This window comes from Sebastes fasciatus, chromosome 11, assembly GCF_043250625.1.
Source record: "Sebastes fasciatus isolate fSebFas1 chromosome 11, fSebFas1.pri, whole genome shotgun sequence".
In the NCBI taxonomy this organism is placed as follows: Eukaryota; Metazoa; Chordata; class Actinopteri; order Perciformes; family Sebastidae; genus Sebastes; species Sebastes fasciatus.
Genome location: NC_133805.1, coordinates 3,177,951 through 3,195,079, shown reverse-complemented (window position 1 = coordinate 3,195,079; position 17,129 = coordinate 3,177,951). Strand labels below are relative to the sequence as shown.

At 43.1% G+C, this 17,129-nt stretch overlaps 1 protein-coding gene across 3 annotated transcripts in view; it reads right to left on the bottom strand.

Annotated features, from left to right (window-relative positions):
- Nucleotides 1-279: 279 nt before the first annotated feature.
- Nucleotides 280-17,129, bottom strand: part of kcnq3 (potassium voltage-gated channel, KQT-like subfamily, member 3) — a 104,622-nt gene continuing 87,772 nt past the window's right edge. For 2 of the 3 annotated variants that reach the window (XM_074649974.1, XM_074649975.1), the window contains exons 6-16: nt 16,906-17,079; nt 14,307-14,417; nt 13,438-13,533; nt 13,221-13,319; nt 12,638-12,660; nt 7,993-8,192; nt 7,799-7,904; nt 5,774-5,905; nt 5,587-5,682; nt 4,335-4,422; nt 280-3,907 (exon numbers count right to left, since the gene is read on the bottom strand). In XM_074649974.1, coding sequence (XP_074506075.1) covers nt 3,218-3,907; nt 4,335-4,422; nt 5,587-5,682; nt 5,774-5,905; nt 7,799-7,904; nt 7,993-8,192; nt 12,638-12,660; nt 13,221-13,319; nt 13,438-13,533; nt 14,307-14,417; nt 16,906-17,079 — 1,815 coding nt within the window. In that variant the 3' untranslated portion in view covers nt 280-3,217. The remainder of the gene's footprint in view (nt 3,908-4,334; nt 4,423-5,586; nt 5,683-5,773; nt 5,906-7,798; nt 7,905-7,992; nt 8,193-12,637; nt 12,661-13,220; nt 13,320-13,437; nt 13,534-14,306; nt 14,418-16,905; nt 17,080-17,129) is intronic. The other variant, XM_074649977.1, reaches the window with a different exon arrangement.

The following is a 17,129-nucleotide window of genomic DNA, read 5'->3' as shown; positions in this document are numbered from 1 at the left end:
AACTAAATTGGCAAATTTACGAGAAGAAAACTCACAAATTTGTGAGATTAAAGTTGTAAATGTACGAGAAAAAAACTAGGGTATTCTCTGAGATTAAAGTGGCAAAGATTTGCCACAAATCAGCGACAGTTTTACGCTCCATTATTTTTAGGAGTTTTTTTCTCGTACATTTACGACTCTATAATCTAAAAATAAAAATCTCATAAATTTGCCAATTTAATCTCAGAGAATATCCAAGTTCTTTTCTCGTATATCTACGACTTTAATCTCAGAGAATATCCAAGTTTTTTTCTCGTATATTTACAACTTTAATCTCAGAGAATATCCAAGTTTTTTTTCTCGTAAATTTATGACTTTATAATCTCTCAAATTTGTGAGTTTTTTCTCATATATTCGCCAATTTAATCTCAGAGAATACCTAAATTTTTTTCTCGTACATTTACGACTCTATAATCTTATACATTTGTGAGTTTTTCTCGTAAAATTGCCAATTTAATCTCAGAGAATGCCTACGTTGTTTTTCATAAATTTACAATTTTACGATCTCACAAATTTAAGATTTTTTCGCATAAATTTGCCAATTTAATCTCACAGAATATCCAAGTTTTTTTCTCGTAAATTTACGACTTTATAATCTCGGATAGGTTTTTCTCAGAATATTCCCCCCTCTCCCCCAGCTCTGTAATTATTATTATTATTATTATTATTATTATTATTATTATTATTATTATTATTATTTTACCTACAATGACCCTGATATGCCGTCGTATGGGAGCGCTTGTTTTGTAGAGGACAGTAAATTACATACTTAGCCTACCTAAATTGTCTATTTTTCCCGTCTCTGACTTTATTGTTTTGTCACTATTTGTTGGCAAAAATGTCACGAAATGTTGTCAGTTTTTGTTTAGGAAGTTTATAGAAGTTACATTTTGTTATTTTGTTATTGTCTCTCTAACTGTTGTAGACCCTAAAACCGCCTGTATCAACACAAAATTAAACTTGCAACTTGAATATTTGTTTGGTTGTTGTCGGCTGAAAACTTGTTGGCTTTAACTTAAAGCAGGTGTGGTTGCAGGTTACAATAAACCGTAAAAGCATCTGAACTCGCCGTTGAAGCCTGGCGTGGAAGCCCCTCTATAAAACCCGCCCGACTCTGAAGGTGCTTTAATAACATGCTATAACTGTGTAATAATCCATGTGTGTAGATATAGTTGGTTGTCAAATATTATATTCAGTATCATCGTGGCCCTAAAATCTAAAGTAGTAAATGCTGTTCAGGCCTATATGTGATCTTGTGTAAAGCTCTTTTTGTTGCCGTTAAGTTGTGCTCACGCTCGTCTCGCTTCAACGTCTGAACCGTCAGAAAAACTCAACCTTCTGCAGCCAATCGCTCTCTAGCGTTTTCCACGTGTCCCTCCAAGTCTCTGCAGTGTGTGGTGTTGTTGCTAACAGCGTGAGTTTGTGTTCAGAACCGGACATTCGAGTTGCTCACGGCGCAGCGGTGGATGATACAGTAAAGTTGTGTTTGTTGAGAAGAAATTTTGATTAGAAAAGAAGCGTGTTATGAAGCTCCATCTTTTTTTAAGTTGTGTTACTATAAAGACGTGTTGTTGGACGGTGAAGAAATTCAGAGGTTTCGATTAGAATTGAACTTTTATAACGAACGTGTGACGTTGATATCGAGCAGTGGCGTTACAAACACTCAGATGAGTGATTTGTGGGTAAATGCTCTTTTATTTTCATCATTTTGTACCCAATCTTCATCAGGATTATAATTAACTGGAGTGATTAAGGAATTCCTTTCTTCAAATCAGAGGATTATAAACTGTAAATGAGCCTCCTGAAATATAATAAATCAACTTAATTTCATTGCAGTTGTCAGAAAAAACTGAAAAACTGGTCAGAATTTGTATTTTAGAGACTTCAGATGTGGTGTAGGGGGATCAAAAATACAGATAGTCTCTATTATTATTAATAATCCCTGGAGGTAATAATCGTTCAGTGAAAACATGGCTGTAAAAAAGTCTAACCTGACCAGATTTATACTGTGTTTGTACCAAGCACATGTCCACGTGGTCAAGATTTAAAGAGGAAATAAAGCAGCTCTGTGCAGAATTTATTGTTAGAAAACATCAGATCTGTTTAAAAAAACAATAATTAAAACGTACTATATTGAATTTGCTGTATTTTTGCAGTAGAAATTTCCCTAAAAAGTTAGTTGTTTAGGCATTTAGTTTGTGTTATTTTAGCCATTATTTTGCAGTCAGGACGCCCGTTAACCTTCGTAAATTAAAGACATACAGGTGGTTTTATATCCCTGAATTCATGTGCCAACAAAAGCAGCAGAGATTTAGTGTTTCAAATTCTCTCCAATTATTTTTTTTAAAAACTCGAAAAGTTTGTATGCATATAAAGTGGTGACATACAACTCAAGAGCACGGTGGTGTGAAAACAACGAAGTGACGGGATCAGAAAACTAGAACTGATCCTCGATCCTCGAAGGATTCACAGCAACGAAAAAAGAAAATGGTGAAAGCAACTAAAGCAGTGTTTAGTTTGTCCCCGTCGTTCTCTCTCTCTCTCATTCACTCAGAAACACACTCATCAAACAAACATACAAAAACAAACAAAGCGACTTTTGGTTCCGTTATCGCCCTCCGACCGACCGTCCCCCCCTACGATGGTGCATTATCATGCAAACCATGCAACAAAACCATGGAAATGTATTCATATAAAAAAATAAGTGTTTACAAAATGGCATAGCAAGTATAGTATGTATCCATTCAAATCGCTTTTTTCCGTTTCCTGATATCCTGAACTTCGCAGTGTCTACACTAAAAATCGCATGCGTTACATGCAGTGCGGTTGGCTTTGCAGCGATAAAGCTTTTTGGGTGTATATAGTATGTATATTAATGTTCTTTTTTTTGAGTGCGCTGTACAGAGTTTTACTTTACAAACTGTCTGTTTTACATTTTTTTTCTGGGCAGTCTCGATGCCATGGCTCTCTGTCGTCTGGACGGCGGTCGGTTGATGAGATCGGCCTCTGAAAGGTCGATGACCTCGCTCGCGACCTCGCAGCATCAAGGCGGATTAGACACCACCTTTTCCCTCCAAATGGTTTGGTCCGGAGGTGTGGCTTTGACCCATTTGGGGTTTAGAGGCATGGGTTGGATTTAAGGTCTCAGAGTTTTTGTGTGGTGTCACATGACCACCTCTCAGGGTGGCGTGTTCCACACGGCGTCGCCGAATCCCTCCCCCGTGGAGGAGAGCGGCAGGGGCCCCCCGCTGGGTGTAAAAGGGTCCGTGTCCGTGTCCGTCTCCCCCTCCGCCAGGTAGCTCGGTCTGGGTCTTGTCCAGCCGGCGTCCCCGGCCCCCATCGACAAGTCCTCCCCGTCCTCCCGCTCCCCAGAGATGCTGAACCCGCTCGGCGAGCGCTCCAGCTCCTCGTGGTTCACCGATAGCAGGGAGAGCGGCGAGTCGGCCCCCCGCCCCCCCCCTGTGGTCCTGCCCGGCCCCGCTGACAAGTCCTGCAGGGAGCTGATGGGCAACACTGTGGGACGCTCGGCGTAGGTGGGGATGGCAGCTGGAGGGTGGCGTTGGTGGAGGTGTGACGGCGGGGGATGGTGGTCTGGAGGTACGCGGCTTACCCCGGCCGACCCGGTCCCCTCTCCGCCTCCTCGTCCTCGGCCACAGTACGGACTCACCTTGCTGACGGGCATCTGGTACGACATGTGCGGGAACGCCTCGGCGTAGTTGAAGAAAACCCGCCGGACCTCGCCGTTCCCTGTAGGGTCGCAGGCCTCCAAGGTCATGTGGGCGGCGCCGGCAGAGTCCACCTGCAGGTGCTCAGTGTGCTGGATGTGCATGTCCACCAGGAAGTCCAACTTCTTCTCCATGTCCTCCACCTGAGACACATTAGACCAGCAGCACAGACTGATGATCAACTGGGTCGGGATGAGTGACAACTGCTAGCAAGCTAAAGCCCCTTTTCCACCGCAGGAACTTTCCCCCGGAATTAAGTTCCGGGGACATTTTACGGGGCCTTTTCACCCCCCAAAAAAGGCCCTGATCGGGGGGTAGTACGTTCTGAAAGTACAGGAACTTTCCCCCAGAACTAAGAACCTTTTGAGGAACTTTTTGTTTTACGGGGGCCTTTTACGTGACATAGTCACGTGGAAAAGAACGATAGCCAATAGAGAACCAATCTGACTGAAGGAGGAAGGACGACCACCGCCGTCATGGCGGCCGAAGCTAACGAATGAGCTAATGCTAAACGTGAAGCATGAAGTGGTTAGTTTGTTATATGAACATCTGAAATGTCGTCATCCTCACCTGTCTCTCCACCCGGACAAATCTACCCATCATGCTTTGGTCTTCGGCATCTGGCATGGAGGCGGCTTTGGCTAGGTAGGACTCCTGCCTGGAACACAGGGACACTGAGTAGACGTGGACTGCACAGACATTTGTTAGGAAATAAACAACTAGAGCTGCAACGATTAACCGATTAACTGTCAACTATTAGATTAATCACCAACTACTTTGATAATCCATTAATCGGCTGATTCCAGCTTCTGAAAAGTGAATATTTTCTGGTTTATTTACTCCTCTATGACAGTAAACTGAATTTCTTTGGGACATTTGAAGACGTTGTCTTGGACTCATATCACGCTTACAGAAACGCAGTGCCACGTGGTTAACGTTGTGAAAAGATTGGTTAGATTTAGGCAACAAAACTACTTGGTTAAGGACAACGTAACGTAACAACGTAACGCAACAACGTAAAGTAACGTAACAACTCAACGACGTAACAACTCAACGACATAACAACTCAACGACGTAACAACTCAACGACGTAACAATGTGACGTAACAACATTTGCCTATAGCGGACTTTGTTATGTAACGCGACTTAACTATGTTACGTAAAACTATGTTACGTAAAACAAGGTTACGTAAAACAAGGTTACGTAAAACAAGGTTACGTAAAACAACTCTACGTAAAACAATTATACGTAAAACGCCACTACGTAAAACGCTGCTACTTAAAACGACAATGCTATGTAAAACGACAATGCTACATAAAACGACTCTACGTAAAACGACTCTACGTAAAACGACTCTACATAAAACGACGCTACGTAAAACGACTCTACGTAAAACGACTCTACATAAAACGACTCTACGTAAAACGACTCTACGTAAAACGACTCTACGTAAAACGACGCTACGCAAAACAACGTTACGCAAAACAACGTTACGCAAAACAACGTTACGCAAAACAACGTTACGCAAAACACGGACTCTCGGGGGTCCCCGGACCTCACTTTGAGAATCAGTGCTTATCATCGGAACTGTTTACAGACTACTAGAATATATAATGCACAACATGATGAGAGAAGCAAGACCTAACCAAGATAAACTATCGTTATATGTGACATCGCAATGAAAATAAATGCTAATCTTAATAAAAGTAAAAACAAAACAAGTTTGCATTATTTTAGCACTTTTGTTTCTTCATCAGTCTAATATTGAAATATACTCGTACACCATTGTGTTGTCTAGTCGTTGTGTTTGAGTGAGCGTACCTGGGAGACTGATTGGGCGGGTAGGTAAAGGGCGTTTTCTGAGTTTTCTTCTGTTTGGGGGTGAGGGGGGGTCCAGGGGCGAGAATCATGTCGATCCTTGAAGGAAGAGGAAGAGGAAGAGGAAGAGGATGAGGATGAGCTTGAGGAAGAGGAGATGAATGCATCATGTGTGGTGCGTTTTGCTGACCTTGTCTGGAGGTATTTAATTCTACAGAGCATGTCCAGGTGTCCGGCAGAGTACTGCTCGATCACGTCTTTGACATCGTAAGGCCTCAGAGTTTCCTTAAACCGCTTCTTGTTCAAGAGGAATTGCATGATCCTGTGACACAAACAATTTGGACACATTAAAACACATTTAAATGATATTCACACATTAACTGTTGGTGTGATCGTCTGACGACTCCAGGAGGAATTGTGTTGGCAGCATTTAACCTGTGAAGACTTTAACATTATCTCTATGTTTTTATCCAGGAGTCAGCAACCTGCGTCTCTTCAGCTCCTCTCCAGTGGCTCCCTGTGGAGTTTTAAAAATGTTTTTTGTTTACATTTTCATTTTGATTTATCATTGTTGTAGGTCTATGGTACGACGGTACGATGGAGTATTAGGGCCACATTGAGGAAACAGAATCAATCTGAGATTTCAAGAATAAAGTCATAATATTATAATTTACGTGTTATTTCCTTTTTTCTCGTAAATTTATGACTTTATTCTCGTAATATTCTGACTTTATTTTGTAAATCTCAGATGTTTTTTCCTTCAATGTGGCCCTAATTCTCCATAGTACATTGTCTCTTTGGCCCTCACTGCATTAGACTTATATATTACATACTTAGACTATAAACTGTGTTACCTTCATCACAATGATCACATGTTTTGCGGCTCCAGACAGATTTCTTTATTTTTTTTTGCCTAAAATGTCTCTTTTGATAGTAAAGGTTGCTGACCGCTGGTTTGATCGAAGCCACGGTCAAAGTCTTCATCCATCCATCGCCGGATGCTTATCCTGGTCTGGGTTTCCGTCCTGAGGCGGTCCCAGGCCAGATGGGTTTCTAAATCCTTCCAGAATGTTCTGGCTCAGTTTGACGTGCACAATAAAGCTCTAACGGTAACCAGAAGGCATCAGAATCAGGAGTTCAAACTACCTCCACTGGCTCCTTTCCACACGAATAACACTGTAAATATTCAATCTTGTGAAGGTCTGTCAGCATTCAGCAGTAGCTTGCACACCTTCAGGGTGATTTAAGAACCCTCCGTTTCGCTTCGAGTTCAGATTCATTTCGCAATAACGACCGGCTCACTGAACTATTATCCCTTACTTGTCAACCAGAGTCGGCGATTATTAAAGGGTAAGTGGTTCACACTAGGATCAAAGACCAGCTACGAGTCTTTGGTGTGCACTCACCAACTCTTTACTCATTGTACTTTGGATCCCACCCAACATCTTTCAGTTCTTTTGAAGTCCTCTCCAACCTGGAGTCCACCCGGCTGCCACCCACTGAGCTCCTTTTCCTTTGTCCCGGAATAAACTCCCACTTTGACTTGAACCCGACTCTTCCCGGAGTCAGCGGCTGCTGCACGAGTGTTCAGTGTTTGGGAGAAAGTCCTTTAAAAAGTCCTGAAACTAAAACCCTCGCCAGGTCCGAGCAAACCCCATTCAGACCCATTCAGCCCCGAAATAATGGTGTGGAAGGAAGCAGCGCTTTCACAGGGTTAATCACTCATCTCACAGGCCCTCACACTAGATTGGATTCCTGCATTATGTCAGCAGTGTGGCCTATAGGTTTACCAAGTAAGCATGACTGAGTTCTGCCTACGCTGCTCACCCTCCAACTCCTGATGTAATGACTGACGCTGCATCCAACATCCAACATCCATGCTTTCGTATGCTTTTCTTATTGTTTCTGCAGCATTTTAAATTATCGAGGTGGAATTAAAAACTGGGAGAGTTCAGATTTGTAAAGATCTTGGGTACTTTACTTATTCACAACTTTATGCGTCTCCCCCATATTAAGACATGCTTCAGAGATATCGGGCTTCAAAGATTGTAAAGTAGCAGACTCTATACAGAACAGGATATTCTCTGAGATTAAAGTGGTAAAGTTACAAGATCCAAGTTTTTTTCTCGCCCCACCCAACTGTGATGTCATGCTGTTTCACTGTGACTTTGCAGGAGCACGCACCATAATGAAATGTACATTTGAAGTTGCTGACCTGACTGCCCTGATGACCAGTTTCAGCGTGGGGATCATCTCCTCCATGAGGATGTCTGGAGGGAAGCCCCGGTCCTCTAAGGCTGATTCTCCCAGGCCTCCTGCATCTGACGAACAGTTAACACGATGATGACCACGAGCCCAACACTTTGGAAACTGACATCTTATAGACCGTAGTGGCGTTTCTTTTCATACCTTCGGAGCTCTGGCGGAGTGTGTAGGCCTTCATGCGGAAAGCGGTGCGGAAGCGTTCCCGGTTACTGAAGCCGGCAGGTTTCGGCTCCTTGGAGGGACTTTCCTCAATGGAGTCGGCGTGACCCGTGAGCCTCTTGCCCGACCCGGCCGACGGCCGTGTGTTGGGAAGGCGAACACGCTCGAGTAAACTCAGCTTTTGACTGAAATGGGGGAAAAAAACAAGAGAGTTAGAGATACAGTTATTAGTCATGATATGCAGAAGTATACCAACCAGCAAGACTGAACGCTCAAAGTAGTCTGACACAGTTCTTATGGCCCCGATAGTCAACGTCACTTCTTGTAGCGTGTAAAGAGATTTAGAGTTAACGAGGCTTTGGGGAGATCTTTGCTTGACTGATGAGTGTCTATCACATCCAGACATGTGCCCAGCTCGGTTATCAGACCCGATGAAGGTCTACAGACTGAAATTTCTTGTCATTGCAAGTCACCAACACTTAAAGGCAGGGTTGATGATGTTCTCCAGTATATCCACTATATCTGTTCTATTGGTTGAAATGGTCTTTACACCCCGACAGCGGTCCATTACTGAGGAGCTCTGAAAAAGGAGCGGAAAAGAGCCGTCATCTGTAGCTGCTGTAATCCTGTAAAAACGTCTACCAATCAATGCCTTCGAGGGAAGAGGGGGAGGAGGTTGGGTGAAACAAACACAAGACTATCAACCAGGACACCGTTGTTCATGTTCTGTGTGAAACTAAAAGTAAAAGTTGACGTTACGCTTGTTACGTAATGTTATGTAAGAATGTCCCCTGAGGCTTCGTCCACACTGGGAACGTCAGGAGTGGTCGCGTGCCGGCGACGTGATTCACACTTCGGGTGTCAGCTCTTTCTTTCTACATAGAGTTTGCCTTTCATAATGGCCATTTCATTTTATTATAAATGTCATTTATATTTATTTTAGACAGAGAAAGGTTAAGAAACGTGTGGTAATTTGTAAATAATAGTAATAATCCACAATTAAAACCCCGTACTATATTCATTCATGGAGCTCTCCAAGTCACTGCATGTTCTAAAACACTGTCCTTCACATATTTCAGAATAAAAGCATTGTGTTAACAGATGAAGGAATTCTGTCCACAGAAAAAAACCCACTTGAGGGCTTTTATTTTTAAATGAAAGCAGGAAGTGTTGATTTAAAAATAAATCTTTACTTTTTTTCATCTCCGTAACATATTCTACAGATAGAGACATTGAAACTGTAGTAATGTTGATGATATGATGTTAATATACAGTCAATAGATCACTTTCACTGTCTGTTGTTGCTGTGAACCGCGCTGCTCGCGTCAAAAATAGGAGAGACCTTGAATCTCTAGAAGAGACGCAGCCGAGCAGTGTGGCTGCTCTAACCTGTTAACACAGACACCGAAATAAAAAACAACAGGTAACTCAGCCGCCACGCGCTGCTGACGAGGCTTTTAAGCCTTTTCTACCAAAAACAATTTCTAACAAATGTACCCTGCAAGTTGACACCAGCACCTTCTAAAGGAATCCCTCTTCTAGTCTCAGCTACAGCTTCCCCCTGAATCTGACTTCCCTCTCACGGAGGAGTTAAAAGTCTTCACGGTCCGCTGCCTCAACGTAACACCGCTGCTCTCCTGGCAGAAGGCCGCCGCAAAGAGCTGCGAGAGTTTTGGTCTCCTTTATTGTCCAATAGCTGACAATATTTGGCAGCACAAAGACAAAGAGCTCCCTGGGTAAAATAAGACTCCTGTGTGCCTTGGAAGAAGGCAGAGAGGCGGGGGTAACCGGAGCCGACATGGCCCTCTGAAACGTGGAGCGTTCTCAGTGACTTTGCTCCCACAGCGGACACACAATATGAGTCTCTATGTGGCCTCGGGGCAGAATAGAGGACGGCAGATTACGGCGCTGAGAGGCTGCAGAATAGGACGCTTTAAAGGAAGAGAGAATCTCTTTCTGGCTGCTTCTCCACCGAATAAAGAGCAGAAAATTACATGTGATTATCCCGCGGCTCTCTGTAGACGAGGCAACACAACGGGGAAAAAATAACGATCCTTATCTCCCACACGGCGCTGCCTTCCCGAGACACGTACGCACATATTGGTTAACTATACCTGCACAGACCTGCAGTGACAATATTAAAGGAGGAATGAACAACTTTATGACAACTTTTTTTTCATTTATATACATGAATTACAGAACATTACATCTCGTAGGTTTAGCCACGAACCGTGGATGAGACCAACCTGACCGTCCTGGTGCCACAAACACTCACTAGAGCACCAAATGTGGATTCATCCGCCGCTGAAAGTAGTCCCCAACAAATGCACTATTTCCACTACTTATTGTATGATTAAAACTACTTACTACTTATTTCTTTTCTTGAAAAAAGGCCACTTCAAAAATAATTTTAAAAAAAAGGAATAAAAGGTGTTTTTGATAGATTTCTTGAAATAACAAGTAATATTTAGGCCACATAAAAAGATATTCAAGATGCATTGTCTAAAAAACTAGAAATGTGACTTGTTAGGTGATCGTGTCTTATATTAAGAGATTATTTTATTAGACAAATATACTCTGTAAGATTTTTTGCGTTTTGCAGTGATGACATTTGTTGACAAAAAGAAAATTATAAACGTACAAACTCTAAAAACGTGAACATTATAAACTTCATACTTCATTATTATGGGTTACATTACAGTAAATCATAATGTTTCTGGTATGTTCTGCACTGTAAATAATATCCTAAACTAACTGTTACAGGGCCGACTGACTCTGGTAATACTCACAACGATAGCAAAACAACACACACGGACAGAAAACGGACTCTCAGATGGGATATAATGCTGAATGTGTTGAACAGACCACACAATGCCAGCGGATCGCTCTGATAAAAGGTCTAATATCTCTCAGTGAAACACACAGTGAGTGGCTTATCGCCCTCTGGTCGGAGCTGACTGCTCTGTAGTAGTTTCTGGCCGCCGTCCACCTCTTCGCTCAGAGCAACAAGATAATGTCACGCTGCTAATTTCCCAGACGCTGATCCTACGAGGGAGTTAAATCTCTCTCTACACGGACCTCCGTCTTTATTTCCTGTTTCTCCCTCTCTACATCTTTGTCACCTCCTTTTTTCTCTCTCGTCGTCCATCTGTTTTTCTTTCCTATTTTCCCTCATTGTTTTCTCCGTTGTCTCGGTGCTTTACATAACTACATAAGCACTTTTATGGCCTCTGAATGGGGGTGTCAAACATACGGCCCGAGGGCCAGAACCGGCCGGCCGATTAGACTGTTGTCAGAACCATTATAGCACTCCTCCTCCTCTTCCCCTTAGAATCCATGGTCGGGGCCATAAAGTCTAAGAAACTGATATTTCAGAGCCATGGTCGGGACCATAGATTCTAACTTACTGATATTTCAGAGCCGTGGTCGGGGCCATAGATTCTAACTTACTGACATTTTAGAGTCGTGGTCGGGGCCATAGATTCTAACTTACTGATATTTCAGAGCCGTGGTCGGGGCCATAAAGTCTAAGAAACTGATATTTCAGAGCCATGGTCGGGACCATAGATTCTAACTTACTGATATTTCAGAGCCGTGGTCGGGGCCATAGATTCTAACTTACTGATATTTCAGAGCCGTGGTCGGGACCATAGATTCTAACTTACTGATATTTCAGAGACGTGGTCGGGGCCATAGATTCTAACTTACTGACATTTTAGAGCCGTGGTCGGGGCCATAGATTCTAACTTACTGATATTTTAGAGCCGTGGTCGGGGTCATAGATTCTAACTTACTGATATTTCAGAGCCGTGGTCGGGGCCATAGATTCTAACTAACTGATATTTCAGAGCCATGGTCGGGGCCATAGATTCTAACTTACTGATATTTCAGAGCCGTGGTCGGGGCCATAGATTCTAACTAACTGATATTTCAGAGCCATGGTCGGGGCCATAGATTCTAACTTACTGATATTTCAGAGCCATGGTCGGGGCCATAGATTCTAACTTACTGATATTTCAGAGCCGTGGTCGGGGCCATAGATTCTAACTTATGTAGGTAGATGTACAGTCATGTAGTTATACTGAGGTCACCAGAGTATTGATTACTCCATTAGACCCACCACATCATTTCAGCAGTTTATGGAGACCAGATAGATTTCTTTCACAAATCAAACGTCCTCAGTGAGATTTTCATGTCATGTTTTTCATCATTAACGTCCCTCCAAATGAAAATCATCAAACCCAAAGACCCCATCTCGGGTCCTAATTACCTCCATCTAAACTGTCATTCATAATTGAAACAAAATTAATGGACTCAGTAATCGGCTTCTAAAAAAAAATCCCTCAGCCTAAAATGTCATCAGAGTGTAGCTGATGTAGAAAGCGGCGCCGTTAAAGAGCGGGACGGGTGGGAGTTTTATATCACCATTCACATATTTACCACATTAGCTCAGAGATTTATTCGACTTGTGAATTAATAACGGAAGCTATTTAAAGAGTGGACGGGGGGGATATTCTAGGAAACCTTCATTAGTCTTTCCACCATGAAGGGGCTAATTAAAGCGCCGTGAGGAGGCCTGGACACGGCTCTGTGCGATTTAGAGTATGGAGATTAAATAACAGGCACCTACCTCGCCATGACCTCCAAGTGATCCTTCCTTTGGATGGACAGAGAGAAAAGTATGAAAGTTAATAACTGAGAACAGAGAGGAGCTTTAATAGCTTCCTCTAAGAGTCGGAAGATGAATTTAAACACACTTCAGATCACTACTTTTATCTCTTTGACGTCTGGTTGGCCAATCAGCTCGGTGTATTTACTGGGAATGCTCCACTCTCCTGCGCCCCCTGAACTTCCAATCGGCTCGGTGTATTTACTGGGAATACTCCACTCTCCTACGCCCCCTGAACTTCCAATCGGCTTGGTGTATTTACTGGGAATACTCCACTCTCCTACGCCCCCTGAACTTCCAATCGGCTCGGTGTATTTACTGGGAATGCTCCACTCTCCTGCGCCCCCTGAACTTCGAATCAGCTCGGTGTATTTACTGGGAATGCTCCACTCTCCTGCGCCCCCTGAACTTCCAATCGGCTCGGTGTATTTACTGGGAATACTCCACTCTCCTACGCCCCCTGAACTTCCAATCGGCTTGGTGTATTTACTGGGAATACTCCACTCTCCTACGCCCCTTTTTGTTTGAACAGAATGTGAACAACTTGCCTGAAACAGGGAAGAGAGATGATGGTTTCGTAAAATCTCCACGTGGCAATAAGGTCATCCCTGATTGGATTGGTGGAATAATATCGCCAGGCGGACTTGAGATAAGAAGACAAAATAAGCAAATAGTCTCACAAATGGGCACTTTGATATAATGACTCAGTAAACATCTGGACCAATCACGTGAGAAGGTTGCTGATGATGTCAGAGCCTCACCTGGATGAGCCCGGCGGCCGGATGTCTGCGCTTCTCAAAGTGCTTCTGTCTGTGCTGCTCCTGGACCTTCAGAGCCAAACCTGAACCCAGGATCCCCTGCAGCCACAAAACAACAGTCAGCAACACCACCGGCGGTCTGAATAATGTTGGGCGCCGCGTAAACAATCGTCTTAAATGAAGCTGCTTTATGGTCTCATCTTGTCGACGTTCAAGGTGTCAGTTGATTATCTTTTCGGCCATAGCCGTGCAGCCCTAACAGGGACTGTGATAAATGTAAAAACGTTTAACCGTTAACCAACATTAAGCATTTTAACCGATTAACACTATCGGTTAAAACGGTTAAAAGAAATGTTAATAATTAATTAAAAAGCTGAGAAAAACTTGTTTCTTTAAGGAGAAAAGCTGGTCCACCTTAATAATCCACCTTAAGAGTCTGAGCCGGCGTTACAGATACAGGAAGTCGGCTCCCGTCTATAGCTCGCTTGAGCGGAGGAGTTGTAGCCTCGGAGCATTTATTCACCGACAAATAAACTGTACACACACCGTCTGCTACAGCTACGTTCACAGCTAGAACGCCACCGACAACCTCACACGGTCGGTCGGAAACTTGCTGACAGACCGTATGTGTGTGTGACAGTTATGAGCAAGAAGCTACCAGCAGAGCTACAGATGCTAATGTAGCACAAACACACACACTGTTTGTTGGATAATCGCTATCGTTATGCCGGGCAGACACACAGCGGACAACCTGCTAAACTAAATGTGTGGTGGAGACTTTTACTTGGAAAGTGGCTGCATGTCTCCAGACTCTTGCTAATACACAGCCCCTACTAACGATGAATATGTTCTATACAGGAGGGTGTACTCACTGCAGGCAAAGCGAAGAAGGACACTCCGATCAGAGCAAAAGTGCCGGCTAACAGTCTCCCAGCCCAGGTCTTTGGGGTCTTGTCCCCGTAACCGATGGTGGTCAGCGTGATCTGCAAGGGAGAAGATGACACTATCGTTATAATAATAATAATAGAGCTGTCAAATTGATTAAAATATTGAATCATGATTAATGACATGATTAAGCAATTAATGGCAATTTAATAGCACATTTTTATCTGTTCTAAATGTACCTGTACCCGTGTAAAGGGAGATTTGTCAAGTATTTAATCCTCTTATCAAAATGGGAGTGGACAAATATGCTGCTTTATGTAAATGTATGTATATATTTATTATTGTTAATCAATTAACAACACAGATCAATGACAGATATTGATCCAGAAACCCTCACAGGTACTGCATTTAGCATAAAACAATATGCTCAAATCATAACATGTCAAACTGCAGCCCAACAGGCAACAACAGCTGTCAGTGTGTCAGTGTGCTGACTTGACTATGACTTGCCCGGAACTGCATGTGATTATCATAAAGTGGGCATGTCTGTAAAGGGGAGACTCGTGGGTACCCATAGAACCCATTTACATTCACTAATCTGGAGGTCAGAGGTCAGATTAGGTTTTCTAGTTTCATATGATACCAGTATCTTCACTCTAGCTTTAAAACTGAGCCCGCTATGATCTAAAAATCACGAGTTGCATTAATGTGTTAAAGAAAATTGTGGCGTTAAAACGAAATTGAATTAATGATACGGCACAATTTTATAATTTATAGCAAATTGTTTTTGCGGACCCTGAGTGTGGCCTCAAAGTGTATTTTAATTTGTCACATTGCTTCACCAATAAAAATAAATAAATAAATATTACACTTTTTAAAGTTACTGTTAAATGAGTTGACGAGGAATGTGTGAGGGATTCGTCGGCTACTAAGAGCTATTAAATGCGACGGGAGATATTTACACACATTAATGTATCTGTTACAGTCTCACTACAGAAATACACAGCAGTTCTGTTGAGAATCTGCTCTGCTCTGTATCGACCCACCGGAGGGCACTCCGGTGTTTCAGAGGGTCACAACATCATCTAGCTGTTGACGACAGAGCATCTTGCTCAAGGACACTTCAGCGGGGCAGCTGCTTGCTGTCATAGAACTTGAACTCTGGTCTCCCAGGTTGAAGGACGGTCTCCTTAATGAGGCCACGCTGCTGGAAGAAACTGCTTCTGACTGGAAGACCTGAAGCTCCATCGACCAGCTACCAGCTAACTAACACTTCTTATTTATTGTTTTTGTTGTTCAGCAGCTGGCTCTGAAGTTAAAGCTTCCCGACGACGCCTGAATGCAGCAGAATATTAATATTATATTATATTTTTTTTTTGGCAGAAATCCCACGTTTGGATTACAGCCAGAATTGCTATCGGCTGATAATTTGGCTGAATGTAATTTGTCCGTCAGGCTGCAGCCAAAACCCACGGCAAACTTTGAAGACATCCAGCTGGCAGGAGGAAAAACAACCTCATTTAACAAGTCATTTAATCTCACATTTAACATATGAGACTTTCACTCGTTCTTCATAGGGATGCACCGATACCGGATCAGATATCGCAGCTACACTGACTCAAATAGCTGGATCTATCGGTGACAATGGATCCGAACCATTCAATTCTATGTTTATATACTATATGCATTTAGGAAAGAAGGAGGTTATGTTTTCACCGGCGTTGGTTGTTGGTTTGTTTGTTTGTTGGTTTGTTTGTTTGTTGGTTTGTCTGTTAGCAGGATTACTCCAAAAGTCCGCGATGGATTTGAATGAAATATTTTGGAGGGTTGGGGTGTGGCACAATGAACAATCCATTCGATTTTGGTGGCGATCCCGGTTCATGATCCGGCTTCGGGAATATTTTTGAATAACTCCGCTCCGCCTGTGCATTAACACCTCAGGCTTTAGGACATGCGCAGTGTAACCGATGACGCGACGTACATGAAACCTGCCTTGGCGGAGGTCTGCGCTCTCCGAGTGCACTTCTACTTTATTTTATACTTTGTTGCTGCATTGAAAAGGTTTACACTTGAATTATAATTTACGGAGCCCTCCTAGACCCCTAGGAGAAAATGTTATTGATTCGTTCCCTCAAGTTAGTAAGTGTACTAGTTCTGTTCTCAAAGTTTACTACTCTTACATTTAAAGTATACTTAAAAGTATTTATAAACTAAAAAGTGGGCCAATTTAGTCCCAAGAAGAAGATAGACTAACGTTAGCTTGAGTAGTACAGTCGTACATTAACGTTACAGCAGCATCAGACTGTCGTCTCCATCTAAATTTCAGCCTATAGATCAAACAGTTGGTTATTAACAGACAACACTGAGCCTGGTAGGATTCATCAGATACGCAGAGACGTCTGGATCAGTAATATCTGTCCACTGTGTTGGACGGGGGATGACTGAAGGGACATGGCGGCGATCAACCTTCGTTTATTAAGGTATTGCCAACGCTCAGGTTCAGGCAAGATTACAAAATATGTTATTAGTAGCTCTACGCCACCTACCACATCTACTGTATGAAGAGACATAATGTGATGTACGTACCAGCCCCCACCACAGAGCGTCGGCGTACGTGTCGAAATCCTGCGAACTGGGCTGAACGGTGGGGTTGTCGGGGTTGGACACGTCCATGGAGTTGTCGTCCTTCTCCACCAGGTAGACGAGGAAAGACGCCAGGATCAGAGACAGGAAGCCGATGTACCAGGCTGTGATCAGCTCCTACACAAACACATTACATGTTGACCAGAGCCGTGGTCGGGGCCATAGAT